This window comes from Perissodus microlepis, chromosome 19, assembly GCF_051167445.1.
Source record: "Perissodus microlepis isolate ML-2025 ecotype Zambia chromosome 19, ASM5116744v1, whole genome shotgun sequence".
In the NCBI taxonomy this organism is placed as follows: domain Eukaryota; kingdom Metazoa; phylum Chordata; class Actinopteri; order Cichliformes; family Cichlidae; genus Perissodus; species Perissodus microlepis.
In genome coordinates this window covers 28,281,110-28,301,177 of record NC_140479.1, presented here as the reverse complement: position 1 = coordinate 28,301,177, position 20,068 = coordinate 28,281,110, and the positions used below count along the sequence as shown (strand labels likewise).

Sequence of the window (20,068 nt, the reverse complement as noted above, 5' to 3'; positions counted from 1 at the left end):
AACAGGTTTACTAATCACATTTATTTGGAAAAAAAAACAAAACAAAACATATCTGACATCTTACACAAATAACCAAACATAAATAACAGCTATCAAATTACAACCAAATCATTTGGGTAGGGAAGGAATGGAAACAGAAACTGAAGATCCAAAACAGGGGACAGAAATTTGATACACACATTTTAAATCTTCAGCGGACCGTGTCGGACTAAAGCTAAGTGGAAATACTATCCCACAGAAGATGAATAGCAGCAACGGGTTGAGAATGACAAGAAGAAGAAGAAAAACATTCAAATTTTGCTGGAGTCTGTAAACAACCACTGTACTCGCCCACATGAAACTTTATCCCATGCAGCTAATGTGGCACTTTTGTAGGTACTTCCCAGTTACAATCACATGCATGGTCCAGACTAGGAAGAGGGAAACTGAGAAGCTTGCCGGAGTTCCCTGCTTCAGCCTCCTGTGTCAGCATCAGATTCTTACAATCTTTCACCGGACAGTCAAAGCTTTCAGTTTGCAGCGTATCGGCTTAAAGAGGGATGACGCTGTACTACCTCAGTGCAAAAAGACGAGATTGAGAGGTAACCTGTAGGACGTGTAGACGATCTTTAGACATTTACACACACGTTAACAAATCAGCTGCTATCATCAAATTTTTTTTAACAATTTCATACAATTTACTTGGTCATAAATAACATTACATCTCTCACGACTCGAAGGGCCGAGGTGTCGTGCAGAAACAGATAAAGACGACACATTTCTCGTCCTTGAAATCGTGTCGTGTTCGTCTTTGGACAAACCTTGGAGCCAAATTTTGCTCGAGGCGTGGAAAACAATCCAAAGCTCCCAAATGTGTCTGACACAAATATAAAAATAAGAAATTTTACAAAAGTTAGAAGGGCGGGGAATACTCTAAAGCTGCAGCCAGAGTTTGTGATTGCTTGCTGCTTTACTTATAGAGCACACCCGTTCCTCCATTTAGATTGCACACTCCTGAAGTGGATTTTTTTCACCCTCTGTTGGACAAAAGCGTAGTGCCGACGAGGGAAATAGTACCAGCGTGCACACAAAATTGGCTTGTAGCGATTGCGTAATATTAACAAACTATTCTGGCACAAAAGGCGACTAACTCGCACCTACAGTCGTGCTGTGTCAGTTACAAAATACCACAGTGTCTCAGGAAAAAAAACCCCTAAAAAAATACATTTTCCTTCTACCCCACAAAGAGGAAGGAGGCAAACAAAAAACAATAAGCGTGGGGAGTTACTGAGGATGGAGTACACAGCATATCAGCATCTGCGAGTATTAACTTTAGTTCTTGGTATTATAAAAAGAAAAGACTTCCTCAATGATGATTTGTCACTAAACACACATGTTTGACGTATCTGAAGACTTCCCTGGGATGATTATGTTCAGGCTTGTTTTTCTCTGGGCAGCTAATTATGATGAGCTTTTATTAAAGAAAAAAAAAAGTGCTGGTGATCACAACATTGGCAAATAATGACGACGATCTGTAACACACAGAATCAAGTATAGCTTTGTGGTCTCTCTCAGTGTGTTACATCCTTACACAGGTGGGTGTGTGGTGTGCTTATAGTGCAGTAGTGTGTATGTTTGTGTGTGCAGGAGGATGCACTTCTGTGCACAAAGTCTCACTTCCCTCCTTTGGGTTTCCTCTGTGCGCACAGAGGTCTGGCACCTGGCTGTTTGGAGTGGACTGGCTGGACCTGCGTGTTTGTGCCAGATCTCAGACTAAATATCCCTCTCTGACATCATCCGGGGTCGCAGCCGCTCTCCTGACCCTCTCGCTGGGCCTCGGGCCACCGCCACGTTTGAAAATGGAGTGCACCGTTCTCCAGTCTCGTGAGGAAGAATGCTTGCTAGTGTGAACTCCAGATGAGGAGGAGACTGCAGTGGCTGAGGTCTTGGTAGCTCCAGGCTGCCAGCTGGGCTCCATGACTGTGTTAATGACTAAATATTTTTTTTAAAAAAAATTAGAAATTCGTCATCAGCCACAAGAAAATCTATTTTAAAATTATTTCCATTTAAATAGTTTCTAAAGGGTCCGAATGACTCACCTTCGAGTTGTCTCTGAACTCTCCTGAGTTCTTTCAAGATAGATGTGATTTCCTGAAACACAGACGTCTAACTTAGCTCAAACATGCAGTATTTACACGCATGCGTTTATCCTGTCATTCAACCAAAAGCACACCAACCTTGTTGGATGTTTTTGCAAACGGGACATTATTTTCAGAATTGACCTTGGCCTCAATCTCTTCCCAGATATCCACTCTGTCCTGGAACATTACCCTGTGTGCAGAGGTGTCTTTCAGTCAACGTTCTGCTCTCTGACACTGATCATTTTGCAGAATTTATCACAGCAAAAGTAAGCCAGAACTTTCGTTTAACGTCTGGAACATTACCAAATAAAGACCAGGAAAAGACAACCTGAAGCCGCATGTAGCAGTGGAAACTGTTTTTTCATCTGTGTCTCATTTACTTAGATTAGATCTCTGCTCTTGGTCCCATATTGTCAGCCAATCTGTCTGTGAGCTGACTCACTAAGTTACAGTAATTAAATTAGAGCTGATGCTCACTGCAGTCTGGCTGTCAGACAGGATCAATAAAGTTTTTCATCAAAGCCAGATCAGGAATGGAAGGAGAGGAGTTTAAGTGTTCATGGTGTCTGCTCTTCTTAGTATCTTACTTCATTTTGTCAGCGAGCTGCTCCGTGTTTTCTCTGATAGCAATTATGACCTGAGACACCGGATTCAGCATCGCAGTGTCCACAACGCCCTGAGGGGGACAACAATAAAACACTTTTATAAAAGAGCTCTCGTTACAGGATATCTAAAGAAGAAGCAACCGATCATGTCTGACCTCTTCTCTGCTCCTGGAGTTGTGTTCACGGTCACTCCAGCTCTGCTCAGCTTCCCCTAATGGTGCAGAACTTGGGGGGACTTTCTGGTAACTGTTAGCCTCTGAAACATGCTGATCAAGAAAAAGATGAAATAAAGAAATACGTTTTTTATTTTTTAAATGGCAGGTAAATGCATTAGAAGACTTAGTGTAACTATGGTAGGGATGGGTATCGAAAACTTGTTGTTCTTGTTGAGAACCGGTTCCCACTGTTTCAATTCCTTGGAACTGTTTGCCATTTTTGCAAACGATTCCCTTCTCGATTCCAGTTTCCCCGAATGACGTCACCACGTTGCGGAGCGTCATTTACCTGGCAGGAAACACGGCGCCTAAGCAGCTCAAACGCTCAAAAGTTTGGTCATACTTTACGAGAACGGATGACAACAGGGCAACTTGCAATACTTGCTAAGTAGATATTTCATTTAAGGGAGGAAACACTACGAATATGCAAAAGCATTTGCTCACAAAACACGCGATGACCTTAAATGAATGTCGTGTTTTTAATTCCGCTCGACTCGTAAATCTCAACGCAGCAGCAGCGGTAACGTTTGCACGTCCTCTCCCGTTAATGCGGCAGGTAAATAATCAACTAACAGTGCATATTATGTTAGCGCGATCTGCCTTATTACAAAACCTGCCATTACTGTGCATTTAGGTGACCATGATGAGACAGACAGACAGAGTCTGGCTCAGATGCTGGCAGTTCTCGCTGCAGTCTACCGGTAGCGTCTCCTTTCAGGCCAGGATAGACGAATGTCACCGAGCAGTGACTCAGTTTGTGGTCAAAGGCTTGCACCTATTTGCCACAGCAGATGCCCCGATTTTTGGTAAGTGAATGTGTTTAATTGTAGGCAGGGACATTACTGGATATTCTTGTGTAATTGCTACAGAATAATTTATGTTATACTTTGTTATTGCTACAGAAGAATATTTATTTTATTATTTTACATTTACATTTTTTTTCCTGGGGACCCTGTGACCCACTGAAGAGCCGTAGGCTGTGGATCTCTTAAGATCTCACTGCTGGGTTTGTAAGGCCATGTTACTCCTAAATTTCTATCTTGTTCAAAGAGAAGATATAAAACAAAGTTCTAAGCTAATCGACCTTAGTGTTCTCCTTTTTTAAAAAGAATCGATAAAGAATCGAATCGTTAAACAGAATCGAAAATGGAATCGGAATCGTGAAAATCTTATCAATACCCATCCCTAAACTATGGTTTTCCTTTATTTTATTAAAAAAGAGATGACTAGAATCATCTTCATCTGAGCTCTTTCATTGTCACTTTGGGCTAATATCGGTCTATAAGCTATGAATCATTGTAAAATGTTAAAATGTGGTGGAAACCACAAAAAAAAATGTTTAAGTCATAAATGGTCCCATATAATTTTCAATTATGAGCCAATTCCTTTAAAACAAATACCAAAGCTGTAAGAGAGGTAGACAAATCCATAGCAGGAAATGGCTTTACAATTAAAAACATCATAACAGCACATGTTAACACATGGCTGCTGTCAAAAATGCCCTCACTCATTCACTTGAAGTTTAAGGTAACAACGGTACCTGTTCATAAGAAGTCGCCGTGGAGCCCGGTGCACTGGACTCCTCTCCGGGCTCGCCATCACCCGCTACATCGTGGATCTCTCTGGCTAATATTGCCAAGTCTTTGGCCAGATCTTGACTCAACCTTTATATATATATATATATTTAAAAAAAAAAAAAAAATCCATATTGTATTGAATTTAAGTATTCCTTTTAAACCAATTCTCTACAACAAAGTCAATGCAAATATTTTTGCAAAAAACTAAAGGAAATATCCAATAAAATATATTCAAGTTTAGTGTTGCAGTGAAGTAAATCAACCATTTGAACAGATAAAAATCATCATCATCTTATTTACTGTGATTTTGGACTCCTTGTCACACAACCCTTAACTAATGAAACAAAAATAAATGCTTAAAACTGTTTGCGTTTGCTGGAAAGCCCAAGTATTCACACCAGAAACGCCCAGCCTGTCATATTTCTTACCGTGCAATCTCAGCACTGTGTGTGGACCAGTTGTGGAAGGCATCTCCCTCGTTGGTCTCCTCTTCAGAGTCTCTGCCGCGGTGTTTCGGGCGCAGGGCCACGATTGGCTGCGGCCGAACCGGATTGCGTGGGCTATGAGAAGCTGAGGAAGGTTGGGAGCGTTTGTGTTTAGGAGTGCTCTGGTTTGAGTCGTACTCCTCATCTGAGGTAGAGGTATAGTCAGAGCCTTTCTGTCGTCTCCTAGAGCCTTGGTGTTGTGAATTGGTTAGAGTTTTGGAAGACGAGGACAAATAAGTTGGGAAAACCGGAGAGAGAGAAAGAGATGCCATGAAAGAAGACCACCAAGAAAAAAAAAAACACAAAGAAAAAACACCACTGAGTGTTTTAATAGAAACCTCTAAAACATTTCCCCGAACAAGAGACAGACATGATGCTGTGGAAGTCTTCATGACTTTCCAACAATTTACTGTTGTTGTTTTTAAGGGGGGGTCTGAACCAAACTCAAATGAACACTAGACTTCCACAGTACAGCGGCTGAGTACAGATAGGAATAAATGAGTTAAAAAAATAATACAAGTTGATTTGTAATGTGAAACATATTGTGTTAAAGTCAGGACCAGTAATACACTCTCAAAGCATGGCTGCATAAAGAAACGGCAATCCAGCCTTCACTTCAATGAGTGTACACTGTGCAGATGAAAGATATTGAACATTGGAGAATTAATATTAGTATTAGTGTTAGTTTCCTTCACACACAGCTGTTGTTTGATGAAAAAGAGTTCTTAATTGCAGAACTGAGAAATCGGTTATATTAGCTGAGACTTATAAAGGCTTCAGACCAATTCTCTGTCATGTCTGACACACGTTGCAGGCATGTCATTCCCACAATGCTAAATCTGAGTTCATTTTTATGGCTGATAAGGCTTTACACTTAAATATATAAGAACAGATGGTGTGTAAGTGCCGGTACTATACTTACTTGCTGTGCTGCTGGCATATTTGGCACTGCTGGAGCGTACACGAGTGATTGGAGTTCTGTTGAGTGCTGCCTTCTGCGGCCTTTCTCCCGGCTTTGGCCCTGGACCAGAGGCCCTACGAGTGGAGCTGACACCCAGCTCTGCGCTGCGGTTGGAAAATCCTGTGCTTCTGCCTGTCCACTGTGGGGTGGAGGAGGCCTCGTTGTCACTGGGTGTGTTAAATGAGCTCGTCCGTTTCCGAGGCATGGCCAGCATATCCAGCCTGGAGAGTTTCTTGGCTTCCTGGGGCTGCTTAGCTGGGGTGTTGTTGGCCTCCTGGTACAGCTTATCAGTCTCTGTGCCCTCGTTGTCTGAGGCCTCTCCGAGGCGAGCCCGGCGCAGCATGGAAGTCCTGGTGGGTCTTGGGGCTGATAGACTGTTGGCACGACTCAGTGCCTGGGACACTCTGGAGCTCTTGGTATCCTCCTTCTGAAGGGGAATTGTGTATTTGCGTGTTTGTTTGCTGTTTGACTCCTGATCAGAGTATGGTAAGCTCTGGTGGTCATCACTTAGGTCTATGGAACCACGTTTTCCCACACTGCGTCTCAATCCGACTGGCCTCCTCAGAGGTTCAGTCCTGTTGCTCCTTCCTGCTTCCTGAGTACGGTGCTTTTCTGAGGACTGCTGAGTCGAATCCTGACTGGTTAGGCTAGCTGAAGACCTATCTCTCTGGAGGCCACTGACCGATACTTTTTTTGTTAGTGTGCTTGGCTTTGTCTTACTGCTGTGTTGGCTGACTGTACTGGAGGTATCCACATCAGACTCCCCAGAAAGAGAGTCCATAACAGGAGATGGAGTGTTGGTTTGTCCTGCTTGGAGTTTGGCTTCCAGTACAGCCAGAACATCTTCAGTCTCTTTGAGAAATGAATGCGTGTCCTGACTGTTAGCTCTCTGTAGTAATTCAGGGTTTAGATCTATTTGAGCAGGCTGGCTAGAGATGTTAGGCAACCTGGTACTGCTAGGTCGCTCCTTCGTGAAGCTCTCCTGTCTGAATAACGGGGATGCTTCTTTACCCTCTGGCCTCTGTGTTGCCTGGCTCAGTACAGGAGCTGATACAACAGGTTTGACTCTTGCAGACTCCTGACTGCCTCTCAGTTTGGTCAGAGTGGCTGTTGAAAAGGTTTTGGTCACCTGTTTTCTCTCAGCCTTAGGAGTGCTAGCTTTGGGCACCACCTCCTCCTCTGACCCGATGTAAAAAGATGTAGACTTGGCCGGGAGCGTGCGCTTGTCTCCATTTTGCTTTTCTTCTTGGTCTGACAGAGGCCTCCTCTTCTGCTCTACAATAGATCCATCATCTGACTTGCTGGCATCACTCAGGCTGTCAGGCTCTACATCGTCCTGCACAGTTAACCTGTGAATGCCGTCTTGAGCGCCAGGGACCCCCAAGCTGTTATCTTCAACATCAAATGTTGAATTTGGGTCATAATGAACATGAATGCTGGGAGCTGGAACGTCACTCTTCTCCCCCGGTGATGTCAGCTGCAGGCCGCGCTGAACTCTTTCTTGGCTTTGGCTGAGCGTAGCCTTGTGGACGATTGTGCCTCGTGCTGAAGTGGAACAGTTTTAATGCATATTAACCACAGACGATGAAGCTGAATATCATTCATATTCATCAGGGTGTCTCATTATCATTTCAAATAGAGCAATGGCTGGTTAGGTGGCTTACCCCCTTCTGACAGTCCCATCTGGGAATGGATGTCAAAGAGGCCGGACGAAGGCCCAGATTCTGCATAGCTGTCTGCCAAGCTGGCCCAGCAAGACATCCACTTAGGAGCCCCCTGTAAGACTGCACCTCCTGACTGAACCTGTAAAAGATGGCATACAAGTTATTAATTACTGTTAAAAATAACAAAACTGTTAAAAATATAATTCTCTTAGTTCCAGTTATTATAAATTCCAAAAGAGCAATCTGTTTCAAGTGTTGTATGCACTTGAACCCTAACATGTTGTACTAAACACGTGGTTTGGTTTTCTGTTTTCTTTTATTTGGTTAGAAAAGAAAAACCCAAACAATCATGAACCCAGAGCCTGTGTGCAAAGAAGAGGCAAGTGCACAAATCAAAAGAGAGACACCGAAAAAAGAGCAAAAACCAAGAAGGCAAATCAAGGAAGCACTACATCCCGATTGGTGCAATCAGACACTTGAGTCTTACCGATTGAAAATAATCATTGTTACATTAAAATGATCAATTATCTATCCATTCATCATCCAACCCTGAGCAGGAAAGTTTACCTTCACCAGACTCTGTCCCTGCTCTGGAGCTGGCCTCACCTCCCCACAACTTTTCTGACTATGCTCCTCCCTGCCCTGAACAATAACAGGCCTAAATGCTGACGGTGTTTCTGCTTCACCCAGGTTTGTTCGCTCTGGGCTGTCAACGACACCAAACACCTGTCAGGAACAAAGCATTGCAAGTGGATAAGTGCACAGAGAGGCAAAGCAGGACTGCTAACGTTCATGGCTCAGGACTTCACTCCGAGAAACACGAGGAGACCGGTAATTAGCAAAGCCGCCTTATTTCTTTTAAAACGAGCATACGTGAAAGAACTTGCCTGGTCAATCTTGCTCCGTGCCTCTTCCAGCTCCTTATCTTGAACATCTGTTTCAATAGTGTAGGTTCCTGCGTCACTCAGACTGTCCTCCTCTTCATTTCTGGGGCCTGTGGGGCTCTTAACTTCAAAACTTTGACATGCTGGGGGCATAACAGGAGCCTTGAGGGGGACAGGTTTATGAATTGGCGAGGAAGTTTGAGGCTGGAAATGAGCGTCAGGCTGAGGAGGGCTAGTGGTAATTTGGCCAGACTGTGATGCCGGCCCTGACCCTGCTTTAGATGCTGTAGTATTTCTCTCCCAGGTGGCAGAAGAGATCTCCTTTGCTTGTTTCAGTAATTCAGCAGTAAAGTCCTGGGTGAGTTTAGATTTGCGGCCCACGCTGCTAAATGGTCTTGCGGACACAGATGAGGATGAGCGGGAGGAAAGGCTGGTGCTGATCCGTTCTTCAGTCTTTTCCCTTCGTAGAGAGCCAGCTCTTTGGGGGCCCATAGAAGCAGGGCCCTTCAGGGGGATAGTGTACCGTTGGGTTGGTGGAGTAGTGGTGGAAGATGGAGGTGTGACTTGTCTCTCCCCAGTCGGACTTGAGCTTTTCTTTACTTTCTCCAGCTGTGGCCTGACACTGGAGGGTTCTGGTGGGGCCATGATATTGATGGACTGGGAACGCTTCTTTCTCTGGTTGTCGTCAATGAATTCAATCACAAAGGCTTGGTGGGGCTCAGCTTTAGTAAGACTGGAAAGGGACTGAGACTCTGGTGGAGAGCCAGACACAGGCTCCACTGAGTCAGGGGAGAGAAATCGCTGTGGTGGGGAAGCTCTCAAGGCTTGTGGAGAATCCTGATGTTCTAACTGGAGAAAGTTATTCCCATTGAGTGCTGGGTGCCCCGAATCACTTTGAGAACCGTCTTCATGGTAGTTTGCTGTTGATGGAAGGAGAACAAGTTAACACAGTATTTCATCTAAAACTAGAGTAAACAGATAGTGTATACGAGACTCACTCTTGGTGGTCTTCAGAAGAGATGGGTCACTGTTTGTGCTGCACACATCTTCATCTTGCGAGCTCTTTCCCATCATGCTAGCGCTGCTTTGGACGAGCCAGTCAGCAACTTTACTCTCTGCTGACATCACCTCAGTAGGTGTGCTAGCAACCTCAGTGGAAGGTTGCTTACGCTGACGGAAAGAAAACTTGGTCACATGGTCCTTGATTTTCATTTTACCTGGCATGCATTCATCAAATTCGATGGTAAAGGATGCGTGGCTTTGAACCACAGTGGGTGTGGGGGTGGAGGAGATGCAGTCAGAGGGATCTGCTGTGTCTTTTGTTGGAACTTCATGAACCTGCGACTCTGGTTTCTTGGTAGGACGCTGCTGGAACTCCTTTGTTGGGATCTCAAAGTAACTGGGCTCCCGGCGGTAGGAGAAGATGGGCTTAGCCTGACTGTCTGGCAAAGAGCCATTGCTCTCATATGTGGGCTCATCTTTAGCAGGTTCTATTGTCAATAAAGAGATGAGGAGATTATAAATACTCAAACTACACAAAAAGCTTTTAGTGTGCTGAATATTAGAATATTGTCACACTTATATCAAAGTTACTAACTCAAAGTTAAAGGAACTCAGATTTATGTAAATCTCTTAAAGCATAACCACTAAACATTTCCTGAAAATAAGAGCCATAAATAACATGAAGGTTCCAGACGGTAGGCTGGGAAAACAAATCATGTGATTGGTCTTTGGATGCCAGCTGGGTGTGGCCAAATACCACTTTAGGAGTTCAGAGTCCAGTGGAGGGTAGTTGGGGGGGAATAATCGGTTTCAGTCTGGGCAACGTGAGGAGAACAATCACCATCATCGGCTTAGATGGTCATAATCCATCATGAGGCAGACAGCCACTGCCCACTGGCCTGGCATGGTTTGGCCTGGCTATCAGTCCACAGCTGACAGCCAGGGACCTGCCTTGGGCTTAACACCATCTACGTCTCAGTGACCCACAGAGAACATCAAATGCCACAAAAAAGGCAACTTTAAATCTAATTCACAAACATGGGAATATCCAATAAATGCAATTAAATCACTAATATAAAATACATTGTGCTTGTAAAGACAAACACTTCTGAAGGCATACACCAAATGAAAGGAGTTTACAGTGATTGCATGTAGAAATACAAGACAGATTCACTGACCTGGAGATTCCTTCTCTGGAAATTTTCCACCTCTGCTCTCCTTTTTGTTGGCCAGGTCCTCATCTTCTCCCCACCAGGAAGGCTGGCCATACAGAGGCGTGGGCTTGGATATCGGAGCATCTGTGGAGGCTAGCAGGAAAAAACCCACAGACAGACACAAACACAGACCAACAAACACAATCAGGTACATAATATACTAAAAGGTGCAGGGAGGAATGGTAGGAACAAAGAAAGAGCCAACAAAGACGTGAATTTAAACCACTGCTTGGTTTTATAATCCAATAAGTTTGTTAGTCACATGACAAAACAGTGTTTTGTTTGATGTTGCAACAATAAAAAAGTTACACAATGCTGGAGCTCAGAAACAAAGCCTTACGCTGCAAGTGGCCTTTGGATGTTTCAGAGCTCCCACACATTCCCATGACACAGAGAGTGTAGTGGGGGTAGGGAGGTCAAACTGTGATGCCAGATGTATCAGCAAACCACCAAAACATAATCCTCCTCATGTGAGGACAGTACAGCTAATCCTAATCTTTATAGGAAAAATGGAAGAAATCGGTCCAGGATATAGAGTAACCCGGGCACGCGAAGGCTTTATGTATACAGAGGTCTCTGTATATATTCTCTTAAATTTGAGACTAGTTAGCTTGGCTAAATTTGCTGATGATATGTGTTTAGCAAGACTTGCCATATAACCTGGCATACTGTTCCACACATGCCAGCCAGCCTCTACTAATCAGATCATCTAGAAGCTGCCGTTTGGTCTGATAAATAGGATAAACAAGCTCTTCTGAGTTTAATGTGGCTGCACAATCCCAAGTATCAGCAGCACTTGACCACTGTTGCCTTGGACACACACAATAAGACATCAACACAGTGACCAAAGAGGCAGAGGGGCACGTTACAGATTCCTTTCCACTTATTTAATCTTCCCCTTTTAGCTAAAGAAAACGTGGGCGAGTGTAACAGCTTCAGTACACAGAGCAAGGTTATGCTAAGCGTATTATTTGATTAAACAGCAAAGGCATCTCAAACTGTGCACAGACACAGAGGTACAACAAAGACGGGACATAATCTCCCAAAATAAAGGTGGCAGTTATTAGGGACATTAAGTGCTGTGTTTGGAGGTAGTTAAAAAGCAAAAAAATGTGAATTTTTGTTTTAGCTATTGTTATAACTTACTGGATTTGTTATGTGTGGAAACTTTAAAAAGGAAGCCGCAACAAGAGCAATCACTGGGAACGCTGAACTGTTAATTTCATGCCCTCTTTTTTTCCTCTCAATACTAAATAGCCCTGGGTCCTGGCACAGTAATGTAGGCCCGACTGAGTCACACACTGTACAAGTGAAGTGTCCTGTGCTGCAGACAGCTGGAGGATTGGAGTCACTCCACATCCTGTACAGCTGCAGGGGGAAAACAAGCACAGAAAAAGACACACACATCTTTTTTTTTTTTCCTTCTCTACAAGGCTTGTCAGAATTAAAAGAAAACAAACCTAATATGAGACATTTGATCCACGCTAGGCAAAATAACATATCAAGACCTTAAACAAACTCAGCCAAAGAGACTGCATTTGCATCAGCATTTGTCAACAGAGATATGCAAGCTCGGTCTCTGTGAGGCAAAGAGACTTTCCTACATCAAACAAACTCAAAATGAATGAAAGTGACACTTTAAAAAGCGTGTACTTATTTTCTCTAACATACTTTTCTCACTGAGGCTGTAGATTTAGCATGACAGCAGTGGACACTTTCATTATCTTGCTGGCTCACACCAGCACAGACTCCTTTGAGTGCAGGCAGTAACTGCGTAGCAACAAGTAAATATAGAGTTTGCACTGAAAGACTTCTTGCAAATAATGAACTCATACTTGCAGGCAACATAATCACACTCTGCTCCAAAGTGATGTTTACTAAAAAAAAAAAAAAAAAGAGCTAACAAAAGAAGTGTTTCTCACAGTGCCACCGTCAATTACACAGCTATGAGAAACATGAGGCATGTGCTGGAAAAGTCCTATTTTAGGCACAGTTGTAGTTTTCCTTCTAAGCTCAAAGGCCTGATTATGGAGCAGAAAGCACAAGACTGCTGCTTGCTAGATTAACTACAGCTGGAAAACGTTTCATCGGTGTGAATAAGCTTCATTCATAAAATGCCTAACTTAACAATGCCCTGACTGTTCCGCTGTTGACATAGAGTAAAATAATAAATTCACTAAGTACATGTCAGAGTAAAGAGGGTGTGAGAGAACTGGAAATATCAGCAGTGACAGATCTACCATCACCTACATGGACAGAAGTGCCAAGCTGGGACTAAAAACCTACAGACCTTTCTAATTCTACAGCACGTGGCTGAACCACCATCAGGGTGCTTGGCAGCAGAGCTCCTCTTGTCAGCAGTCAGGCATGTCTGACTGAGATAAGACTGTTTGTCCTTAACTCTTTACCCCTCTGCTTGTCTGCAAAGCCCTTACTCATGTATACTTACTCTGGCAACCCTGGGATGTCAAGATCTACTTTTTTACCGACACCACAGGATTGTAGCATCAGCCTCTCTACTCACATGGCATCCTAATCCCACAGCAGGGAAGCTCTTAATAAGAGAAGCCATCATCCTATCGAGGGATCTAGGGCCAAAGTCATGCAGTACATGGAGACTCAAGCAGACTTCCTCTTCCTCATGTACGTGGGACCAAGCTATTCAAATCCACTTCATTTAAAACTGTTTCTCTCATGCACCCAGAACAATTTATCTACTTCTGTTATCATAAAACCTGCCACCTTCCTGCTAACAAATGAACTGTGTGGATAGAATTATTTACCTGTGAGGGAGTGGGCTTTACGCTCAGCTTTGTCCTGGAGTTTGGCATTGGATAAAGAGCCTTTGCTCTTCTCTGAGTGCTGGAAGTGCAGTTTTTCCTTTGCCTTGGCCTCCAGGGCTTTTATGCTAAGCTGCAACTGGCTTGTGTACTTCTCATGCTGCACACACACACAGACAGGAGGGAAGCAGGATGTGAAAAACCTTCCGCCAACAATCAGTACAGCTGTAACTGTCCTAACATATACACACTGTAAGGAAGAATATCCACCAGAGACTCTAGCTTCAACTTCTAAATATTTCACATGCATAATTTTTATTTTAACTGAATTCATCTACAGTAACTAGCATTATTAAACATGCAGAAATGACTTTAAGTGTTAAGTTATTTAATTTAATATGAAAGAAAAAAATTAATTTATTGTAGATAATTAAGCTCTAGTTTGCCATGGTAGGAGTTGGCCTGGGAAGATTGTGACTATTTTAACATATTATTTAATAACAAAATAATGAGTAATCTACTTAGTCTTTCTCAGTAGGGATCTACAGCAAACAGCTATCGCTGAAGACAGTCGAGCACTGACGATTAAAAAAGGAAGCTTACTCTTACTTACTTTAAGCGCTTCCTCCGGGACTTTGTGTTGACTCTTTTCCAGGATATACACATGCACATGTACAGAAGGAGTTAAAGGAAACAATCTACATATTTTTCTTTTCAAACAATTAGATATGATGATGTCCTGACTGGAAAATACTGAGCACTGACCATTACTTTTTTCTGATTGAATACTATGTTTTGTTGTTGCTCATTTCTCCGTTTGCGCCAAGACAACAAATAAATCTTTATTATAACCAAAAAATAAGTGAACCAGTTTACTGTCTTGCAGCACTATCACGAAACTTATCAGTTCAAAACTGATGAGACAACAGATAAACATCAAGAGATATCACCTATAAACCTATAAATGTATTTATAGCGGTGAATTACTTCTCGAAACTGTGCCCCTTCACCTCTAACGACAAAGCATGTCTAAATGTATCTGTACACTGAACAATGTTGCTTTGTGTTATCTAACATACATTTCACCACTCATTAGTTTTCTCCTGAGGTCAAAGGGTGCAGGCGGCTTCCGGTCAACAGTTCACTATCCTGGCTGAAAAAACGCACAGGATTTTCATGCCAGTAGATCAAGGTGGAGAAAAAAAAATGTAATAAATGTGAGAAAAAGTGCTGCTGACCCTTGGTCCTTTTCTGTGTTGAATACCAAAGACCAATGAAAACAAAAGCAGAAAGTCTGGATAATGTATGAATGATACACATCCAATGATGATTAAGCCTACAGATTAAATAAAAATGCATAAAGTTTAAAACATAAGTATAAAAAAAGGATATCATAACCAAAGCGAATGACATCTGACAGCTTTAGGGTGATATATGTCTGGTCTGGGATTCTGAGGTCATTCACAAATGTCTGCAAAACAGAAAAAAAACAAAACAAAATTCATAACATTCACTGTTCATTCGCTAATGAAGGTAATGACTCACAGGTGACAGGCCTTCTAATTCCAAGCACTCGGATACCGTAAGGTGCTTTGCCAGCGGACCTTTCCCATTGAAAGTTAATCCACCAACACGTTAAAACTCTGATGAGATTATGTTGTTATGCAATGTCAGTAAGCTTTTATAAAATGGCCAGGTGGAAAGAAACACATGTGCAATTTGTTCATCAATTTGTTTTAACTTCTCCCTTAACTAACAGATGGTTAGAGGAGTTACTCAATTTATCTTTAGATGATTAAAAGTAAAGAAACAAGGATAACACTGTGCACCCAACAGTAGCTCTCATTCTACACAGACTAAACAAAGGTAATTAGGGAAGGATTTCAGTTATAGGCCCTCGTACTGTTCTGCTCTGATTAGTTTAGCTGCAGTTACTAAGGCCAAAAGAAACACTGAGAACAATGAACGGTTTCTCCCACGGCTCAGCTCTGGATTTCATTTGGATAATGGTGCAGTGCAGTGAAGTGGCAACAGCAGCAAAGAGACAAGGGAACAGGGTGAGATCGAAAGATTTTTTTTTTTTTTTTTTTGAGGGGGGGGGGGGGGTCCCAATGGTCACTGTTTGCCCAACCGTTTACACACAGACACATTTTTGTACTAAGGGATTTACTGCAGTTGAAACACGAGCCTTTGGTGATACCAGAGACGTTTTTTTGTTGTTTTTTGCACAAGCTGAAGTACAAAGTTTGGAAGTAAAGACAGACCCACTCACCCCGTTCAAGCTGCCCAGGTCCTTCACCATGTGCTCATCTGTATTTGGGTCATAGTTGATGACAGCATGCTGTTTATCCACACTCCGAGACTGAAACAAATGTGAAAAAAAAAAAAGTCCGTGATGTGCTGACAACTTGATTACATGACATGAAATTTGTGATCATTCATTTAGATTCTAAATTGAGATCCCAAGGTAAGATTTTCCAGGCTTACAACTGGGATTCTGGAAGGTGGCGACAGTACGAATTTTACCTATATGCACATATAAACACTGAGTCCATCAGAAATTCTGTCAGTTTAACAGCTTATTCAGTTTTGGGTTGAGGTGGTGTACACTTTGAACAGGTTGCCAGGTCATCACAGGGCTAACACACAGAGAGAGAGCTAACCATTCATGCTCAAATTCACACCTACAGCCACGTTAGAATCAGCAGTCGACTTAACATAAACGTATCTGGACTGCGAGGGGAAAAAACAGAGTACTTAGAGAGAACGTGCCAACTCTATAGTGAAAAGGTCACTGCCACTCAGCATGCAGACCTGGGACCTTTATGCTGCGAGGCAACAGCACTGCACTGCTGTGCCGCAGTAGTTATTTTTGATACCTAAAAAGTCCTTTATTCTGGTTTACACACAATCCCAATTAACAAAACTGTGCACAAATATTTTCATTAGGAAACCCAAGCATGAGATGGAGCAGTGGGTAGCACTGCTGCCTCGCACCAAGAAGGACCACCATCAGGCTGGAGCTGTTTGGCTTCCTCCCACAGTGCACAGACATGCACAAGATCAAGTTAACCGGCAAGTCTAAACTGATAAAAGGTGTGAATGCAAGTGTGAATAGTTGTGGTGTTTCTGTGTTAGTTTTGTGATAGACTGGCAACCTCTCCACCGATGACAACCCTGAAGTGGATAAGAAGATCGATGGATGGGATTGAAACAGGAATTTTCTTTTGGATGTGCCAACGCGCCCTCGCCAACAAACAAGATTTCAATTCCGCAGTAAATTAAACTAACTATTCGCCCTAATCTACCAGAATCTTCTCTGAATGCTGAAGTTTTTGTGCATGCATCTGCTATTACACAGTTGTGTGGAGTACCCACAATTTTGTTGTACATGTACAACAACAATAAAAAGGGCTATTCTATTCTATTCTATTAAGCAGAGTAAAAATGCGTCTTCATCAATTAAGTTCAGGCTAAGCCAGTGATTCAGACTGACTCACTTTTTCTTCTCTCCTCATTAGGGCCTCAGCACAAGCGAACTCACTGAGTGCCAAACTTGTCTGCAAAATTAACACTGTCATTCAATGGACAATTTATGGGCTTGTCACAAACTGTTCCAAACCAAACCCTAACTGGGATAAACAGCAGTCGGAGGCAGTCTGTACTGCCTGTGTTAATCAGCTCAATTGGTCACCTTTTAAATAACTTACTTTAAGTTTTTAGTGTTGGTTAATCAATTTGTCGATTAGCTTAACAGATCTGAATTCATAACTCGTAGCCCTTAGCTTCCCTTTGCACCCCTTATCAGAGGAAAACAACATATCTCTGGCTTAAGAAACAATAACAGGCCACTGAATTAGAAACAAAAGGCACTCAGTATCATTGTAGAAGAGTACGGTCTAATTACTTCTCATGAAGATACAGACTGATCAAACACTAGTACTCATGGAAAGTCCAAACTTTCAAGGCGAGGTCCTTAATTGTGCAGTTTGATAAAATTTCACTTAAGCTGGATCTGTGCCTCTCATGTCAAACGGGATTCTCTTCTTGTAATCTTTCAGATACAATGTGAATGAGGGAGGAAAAAAAGAAAAAGAAAAAAACTCCAAGAAACCCAAAACATTTAAGACATTAAAGACAATATAGGGCAGGAATGGGCTATGTGCCAAGTCAGGAAGAAGCCCCAAGCACTAGAAATATCTGCATCGTTTCAAGCTGGGGAAAAAGATGAGGTTTTTCCTTGAGCCGGCGACGCCTAAATGTGGACATAAGCAACTCTGTGGTTTGCGGGGCTTTTCTGCACATAACGCACAAACTAAGGAAAGTATAAACAACTGCTGCCGAGGCAACATTCTTCCTTCGCTGGTCTAAATACAGAGCGAGAAGAAAATGGGAGGAGAATATTACACAAAAACCACAAAGAAATTGTGTTTGTGGCACACAGAGCATGGAAAAGCAACACATGGGAATGCTTTAGTTGAGTTTTTAAGTCATTGTTTGTGTGGCTGCGAGGGGCAACTTTGAGTGAAGACACCGTCACCTGGTTACACACACTCAGAAATGCACGCAGGGTGCATGCCAGAAGCCTCCTGCTGGTTTTTCGCATACTTGCGTGACCAGCTGTCCTGTCAGACATCAGTGCAGAGTAATGCAACTTATCCTGAGCATCCTGAACGTCACGTACGACACTCTGCGTGACACTCACCTGGAGCATGAGCTCGCAGTCGTCCCGGCCGACGAAGATCATCTCGCGTGGCAACCTGTGACGCGTGCCAGAGCTGCTCACCAGAAACCATGATGTCACACTCATGTTGGGGTTGCGAGTCAGGACCTTCTTGGCATCCTGGGAAAAGACGACAACCAAATAGATCTAGGATGGCAAAAAATCTTTATGCTACTTTAATGTTATCTGAAATTTGCTGTGCTTGTTCTTCATTGTTAAAAGGCTATTTATATTCCATTTATAATTATTTGTTTCACTGATTTTTGTCAGTATTTTATATCAAGCTTTTTAGGCAGTATTAGTCATTGTAATTTCTTGTGTATTTTTTCCTCCAGCTATTTTGTTTGGTCATATTTTGTTTAATTTCACTTAATAAAGTTGATGACTCTGTTTTGGCAGGAACTTTCAAACTTTTGGGATTAATCATATTTTGCTACCATCTGAACAATATTGAATATCATTTTTTAAGGGCAAAGAAAAACCCTCACTGCAATGAGAGGATCTTTTTATCCAACCAGTTGTGTCTGGCTGTATTACTACCAAGCTAATACCATAAAAAAAAAACTGATCCCATTTTTGTAGCTAGATTTTCACTCGTCAGGAAAGGCTACACAGCAGAGTATGTTCACACAAGTAACAAACGCAGATATCGTAATCGAATAAAGGCGATATGAGATATTAGAGTTTATCTTTTTGATGAAGCATGCCGGGAAACTTGTTGCAAATGGCTCCTGTGAGGAGTAAGGTAACGATGGCTAACAATTCAAACTTCCAGCTCAGGTTTAACTTCCTGTAACCTTTGCGAGCTAACCATTAATGGCAAAAAATACAAGCTAGTGTTTATATTTTAAATTACAAGCTGCTTACACTCTTGTAAATAAACCACTAATTTTTATTTTTATTTAATAAAACAGGGAGCTGTTGGGAGTCTGTCGGTGAGGTTGTTTAGCTAACGCTCGTGAGCCTCCGGCTTGGACGAAATAAGCTATCTCCAAACGATTTTCCCCCAACAAGGACTCACCTTTAAAGCCTTCTCCGTTTTACTCCTGAGTGAATCCAGTGTTTGTCGTCCCACAGCAGTTTGGAAATTCGACGTCCGACCGACACTCACTTACAACAAGCTCATCAGGTGACAACGGGCAGGTAAAGTTCGATCACACCCTTACCTTCCTGCAGGAATGACAACCGGACGAAACTCAAACCTCAAACGCGTCTCCTCCCGTCGGGCTGACGTAGCTTGACAAGTCCCCATCAAAAGCGTTTTTTTTCTCTCCGAGAGGTTAGAGGATAGTAAGAGCTCTCACTCTGTCCGGGTTACGGGAGCAGGAAAGATGGCGGCGGCTTCAAGCTGAAAGCTAAGGGTCGTGTCCAGAGGAAGAGTGTTGTATATTTTTTTTAAATATCAAAAATGTCTACCTACCTTCTTTATTTTTTCATTTTTATTTATTAATTTATTTATACATTTCTCTTTAATGTCGGCTGCCCTGAATTTGTTAAATGTGTAATGTTTATTTGCGTGGTTTCTAAGACTTTTTATGGGCCTAATTTATTTTATATACTGTTGAAAAGTTCTAACATCTGACGTTTGTAGCGTAAGTAAATGGTTATCTATTAGCTAAATAAATTCAGAACTTCGATGCGCATGTGCAGCACAACATAGTGCTAGTCGCCATCTGGTGAGTAACTGCTTTTATAGACGATCTACGGCTTTATTCATGTCCCGACCGGACTTTGTTTATCCTGTGTTTCGCTTTGGCAACGCATTCCCGTCTAAATAGAAGAAATGAAGGCGTTTGGGAGAAACAGCCTCTAAGAGCACGAACAATAGGAGTTCGTCG

At 42.5% G+C, this 20,068-nt stretch overlaps 1 protein-coding gene across 2 annotated transcripts; it reads right to left on the bottom strand.

Moving 5' to 3' along the window:
* Nucleotide 1: 1 nt before the first annotated feature.
* On the bottom strand, nt 2-19,561 carry cep170ba (centrosomal protein 170Ba). Of its 2 annotated transcripts, XM_084914233.1 has the most exons (19): nt 19,252-19,561; nt 18,213-18,350; nt 15,780-15,869; nt 14,900-14,978; nt 14,121-14,179; nt 13,511-13,667; nt 10,692-10,820; nt 9,510-10,001; nt 8,515-9,431; nt 8,195-8,353; nt 7,628-7,766; nt 5,925-7,508; nt 4,946-5,192; nt 4,481-4,604; nt 2,881-2,991; nt 2,708-2,796; nt 2,217-2,310; nt 2,079-2,130; nt 2-1,971 (listed from the first exon to the last, which is right to left on the bottom strand). In XM_084914233.1, the coding sequence occupies exons 2-19, from the start codon at nt 18,315-18,317 to the stop codon at nt 1,748-1,750; spliced, it is 4,851 nt and encodes a 1,616-aa protein (XP_084770359.1). In that variant the 5' UTR covers nt 18,318-18,350; nt 19,252-19,561; the 3' UTR covers nt 2-1,747. The 2 variants fall into 2 exon arrangements, with proteins under 2 accessions (XP_084770359.1, XP_084770358.1); XM_084914232.1 differs by lacking the exon at nt 8,195-8,353 and having other exon boundaries at nt 19,252-19,560.
* Between the last annotated feature and the right edge of the window lie 507 nt (nt 19,562-20,068).

What these genes read in the sequence shown, in the direction of transcription:
- cep170ba (XM_084914233.1), bottom strand. Translation starts at nt 18,317, where the DNA reads ATGAGTGTGACATCATGGTTTCTGGTGAGCAGCTCTGGCACGCGTCAC. An exon ending in ACCTGGGCAGCTTGAACGGG is followed by an intron (nt 14,979 to 15,779) that starts GTGAGTGGGTCT and finishes TCTGTTTTGCAG; the next exon opens with ACATTTGTGAATGACCTCAG. An exon ending in CGGCGACTTCTTATGAACAG is followed by an intron (nt 2,992 to 4,480) that starts GTACCGTTGTTA and finishes TTTCTTGATCAG; the next exon opens with CATGTTTCAGAGGCTAACAG.